Source organism: Sparus aurata, chromosome 13 (genome assembly GCF_900880675.1).
Source record: "Sparus aurata chromosome 13, fSpaAur1.1, whole genome shotgun sequence".
Classification (NCBI taxonomy): Eukaryota; Metazoa; Chordata; class Actinopteri; order Spariformes; family Sparidae; genus Sparus; species Sparus aurata.
The window spans coordinates 35,041,221-35,045,874 of record NC_044199.1 but is presented as its reverse complement, the minus strand read 5'-3'; the positions used below and the strand labels follow the sequence as shown (position 1 = coordinate 35,045,874).

At 53.2% G+C, this 4,654-nt stretch overlaps 1 protein-coding gene across 1 annotated transcript; it reads left to right on the top strand.

The window, feature by feature from the left end:
- Window positions 1-1,511: 1,511 nt before the first annotated feature.
- Window positions 1,512-4,148, top strand: LOC115593876 (proline-rich extensin-like protein EPR1). The gene has a single exon (XM_030437548.1). It carries the CDS (start codon window positions 1,512-1,514, stop codon window positions 4,146-4,148), a length of 2,637 nt encoding a protein of 878 aa, XP_030293408.1.
- Window positions 4,149-4,654: the final 506 nt, after the last annotated feature.

The following is a 4,654-nucleotide window of genomic DNA, read 5'->3' as shown; positions in this document are numbered from 1 at the left end:
CTCTGCAGCAGGTCAGGTCCACCTGTTGACCAGCTGTTAGCAGCTGTTTGTGGAGTCCATGCTTCAGGTGAGGCTGGTTCCTGTTACAGCTCCGAGGCTAACGGCACTCACACAGCACTCACACTCACATCCTCTAAACCGGTTTGATGAATCAGAAAAGAAGAAGAAAACTCTGATGTTTGTGTAAAAGATGGACCTCAGCGTCCAGGAAAGTGAAGCTGCAGCATCACCTGTTCTCCATCAACTCACGCTCACCTTCACTACCTGTGCTGAGCTCAAATTAATAATTCATACGGCTGGTTAAAAACATTCTCCAATGACAGCGGCAGCACTTTCTGTGGAAACAGTCACAGAAAACAACAGCTCAGACTCACTTTTACAAAGCTCAGTCCTGCTGCCAGAGCCGGCCTCACTCACACTCAGCTTGTTTCTCACAAACATGTCACTCCAGTCAGCACCAGTCGGCCCGCTTTCACACATATGGGAGAGTCCAGATTGGTGTGTGAGACAGTGTCAGCTACTATCAGCAGAAAACACCCAAACGAGGCAGTTTTTGGTGCAGGAACGGTGTCAAATCTCTCTAGTAGAACAGCAGACAGTTATCTGTGCCAAGACGCTGTGAAGCTGTGAGGAAACTGCCAAATGACACTGTTTTATTTCAGCAGCCGCTCTGAGAGAAACTGGATGTCTCACTACTACCACACATCTGATGCTGTCTTCTCAGACGAGTCCCGGTCGGACTGAGACAGCTTTACAGGTCCTGCTCAAACATATGATGATACCACGCATATGTTCACATGACACGTTCATGAGCTGACTGTCACGTCAGGAGGCGGTGGTGGAGTTACAGACCAGAGATCAGTCTGTAAATGTGTCGAGACGTCGGGAATTTTCCAGCCGTGTTCGTGGAGACAGAAGAGTTTTCAGTAAAACATGATGTTTCTAACTAAAGTGGTTTTGTGGCTCAATCTCAGCGCAGCATCAACACACTGCTGTCTCAACATGACACTGCAGAGTGAGACTCAACAACCACAGAGGGCTTGGCTCAAACTATTCAGCTGCTTCACACCAGAGCATGTGAGCGGAGCTGAGCAGCAAGAATTTCCGCTCCCCGCTTACGTGGGTGTTCGCTCCTTCGCTCCATCGCTCCAAGTTATACCAGACAGCTCCGCTCAAAGACCGCTCTCTGCTCACCTAAAATTTCATTCAGCTCCAGTGAAATCGCTCCCCGCTCACTCAAATTTAAAAGAGGGAGCAATTCCTGACGTTGCACCTATATGACCTGTCTGCTTGCTTTTCGAAATATTTTACAAACTCCATCTCTCAACGAATGACCTCTGATGTAGGCTAACCCTTGAAGGCACACGTGAGTCTGGACTTGTGCATGCCCTAGACTCGTGGAGAGCGGTATCGGAACTGAACTGGAGCGAAACGGAACCATCGCTCTGGCCTTTGGATTAAAACCTGCTTTGCGCTCCGACTCTATTTCGCTCGCTCCATGCTCCGCTCACATGCCCTGCTTCACACTACAGATGTTGAGTCATCGTCTCCTATGTTGGCATCTGGCGTTCTTGTTGCACCTCCACCACCATCACTTCACCATCACTTCACCATCACTTCACCATCGCTTCACCATCACTTCACCATCGCTTCACCATCACTTCACCATCGCTCCACCATCACTTCACCATCGCTTCACCATCACTTCACCATCACTTCACCATCGCTTCACCATCACTTCACCATCACTCCACCATCACTTCACCATCACTCCACCATCACTCCACCATCACTTCACCATCACTTCACCATCACTCCACCATCACTTCACCATCGCTCCACCATCACTTCACCATCGCTCCACCATCACTCCACCACCGCTCCACCATCACTCCACCATCGCCCCACCATCACTTCACCATCGCTTCACCATCACTCCACCATCGTTTCACCATCACTCCACCATCTCTTCACCATCGCCCCACCATCACTCCACCATCGCCCCACCATCACTTCACCATCGCTCCACCATCACTTCACCATCGCTCCACCATCACTCCACCACCGCTCCACCATCACTCCACCATCGCCCCACCATCACTTCACCATCTCTTCACCATCGCCCCACCATCACTCCACCATCGCCCCACCATCTCTTCACCATCGCCCCACCATCACTTCACCATCGCTCCACCATCACTTCACCATCGCCCCACCATCGCTCCACCATCGCCCCACCATCGCTTCACCATCGCTCCACCATCACTTCACCATCGCTTCACCATCACTCCACCATCGTTTCACCATCACTCCACCATCTCTTCACCATCGCTTCACCATCACTCCACCATCGCCCCACCATCACCCCACCACCGCTCCACCATCACTCCACCATCGCCCCACCATCACTTCACCATCACTCACCATCACTTCACCATCGCCCCACCATCGCTCCATCATCGCCCCACCATCGCTTCACCATCGCTCCACCATCACTTCACCATCGCTTCACCATCGCTCCACCATTACTTCACCATCACTCCACCATCGTTTCACCATCACTCCACCATCACTTCACCATCGCTTCACCATCACTCCACCATCGCCCCACCATCACTTCACCATCGCTTCACCATCACTCCACCATCGCCCCACCAACACTTCACCATCGCTCCACCATCGCTTCACCATCGCCCCACCATCGCTCCACCATCGCCCCACCAATGCTTCACCATCACTCCACCATCACTTCACCATCGCTCCACCATCACTTCACCATCTCTCCACCATCGCTTCACCATTGCCCCACCATCGCTTCACCATCGCTCCACCATCACTTCACCATCGCTCCACCATCACTTCACCATCTCTCCACCATCGCTTCACCATCGCCCCACCATCGCTTCACCATCGCTCCACCATCGCTTCACCACTGCTTCACCATCGCTCCACCATCGCTTCACCACTGCTCCACGATCGCTTCACCACCGCTCCACCATCACTCCAACATCACTTCACCATCACTCCACCATAGCTTCACCATCGCCCCACCATCGCTTCACCATCGCCCCACCATCGCTTCACCATCGCCCCACCATAGCTTCACCATCGCCCCACCATCGCTTCACCATCGCCCCACCATCGCCCCACCATCGCTTCACCACTGCTCCACGATCGCTTCACCACCGCTCCACCATCACTTCACCATCGCTTCACCATCGCTTCACCATCGCCCCACCATCGCTTCACCATCGCCCCACCATCGCTTCACCATCGCCCCACCATCGCCCCACCATCGCTTCACCACTGCTCCACGATCGCTTCACCACCGCTCCACCATCACTTCACCATCGCCCCACCATCGCTTCACCACTGCTCCACCATCGCTTCACCATCGCCCCACCATCGCTTCACCATCGCCCCACCATCGCCCCACCATCGCTTCACCACTGCTCCACGATCGCTTCACCATCGCTCCACCATCGCTTCACCACTGCTTCACCATCGCTTCACCACTGCTTCACCATCGCTCCACCATCGCTTCACCACTGCTCCACGATCGCTTCACCACCGCTCGACCATCACTCCACCATCACTTCACCATCACTTCACCACTGCTCCACCACTGCTCCACGATCGCTTCACCATCGCTCAGCCATCGCCCCACCATCGCTTCACCATCACTCCACCATCACTTCACCATCTCTCCACCATTGCTTCACCATCGCTCCACCATCGCTCCACCATTACTTCACCATCACTCCACCATCGTTTCACCATCACTCCACCATCACTTCACCATCACTTCACCACTGCTCCACCACTGCTCCACGATCGCTTCACCATCGCTTCACCATCGCTCCACCATCACTTCACCATCTCTCCACCATCGCTCAGCCATCGCCCCACCATCGCTTCACCATCACTCCACCATCACTTCACCATCTCTCCACCATCACTTCACCATCTCTCCACCATTGCTTCACCATCACTTCACCATCGCTCCACCATCACTTCACCATCTCTCCACGATCGCTTCACCACCGCTCCACCATCGCTTCACCATCACTCCGTCATCGCTCAGCCATCGCTCCTCCATCGCTCCGCCATCGCTTCACCATCACTCCACCTCCAGCTCTTTTAAATGAAACTGTCAGTGTTGAAGTCCCCTGTCAGTCTCTGGTGATGTGAAGTTTCCTGGTTCCAGACTGCTGGAGCTGCTCCTGAACATGTCGTGGTGATAATTAAGCTGCACGTCGGTGCTCAGCAGGATCTGTTCAGTCTGGATGTGTGACAGCCTCAGCATGACTGGAGCCTGTGGCCATTTTAAAACAACACCTGCAACAATTTCATCTCCAAACCAGATTACCTGTCTGGCTGAAACAATGAGGCAGCTGACAGAGGAGGAGGGAGCAGAGAACATCCTCCGAGCCTCCTGCTGTGATTTATCACATCAGCACATAATGAATGTTTGTAAGATTTCCAGACCATTTGCCTCTTTAACAAGCAGGTAGCTCATATTGTTTGATGGTAGTTATCAATAATGAATTAAATTTACTGCATATTAAAGTGCTGAATGATTCCCAGGAGTGATTGATGGAGGCGAAGTCAGCTGCAGTCCATCAGCCCAGCGTGAGCCGGGCCTCAGTCTGAG

What these genes read in the sequence shown, in the direction of transcription:
- LOC115593876 (XM_030437548.1), top strand. Translation starts at nt 1,512, where the DNA reads ATGCCCTGCTTCACACTACAGATGTTGAGTCATCGTCTCCTATGTTGG.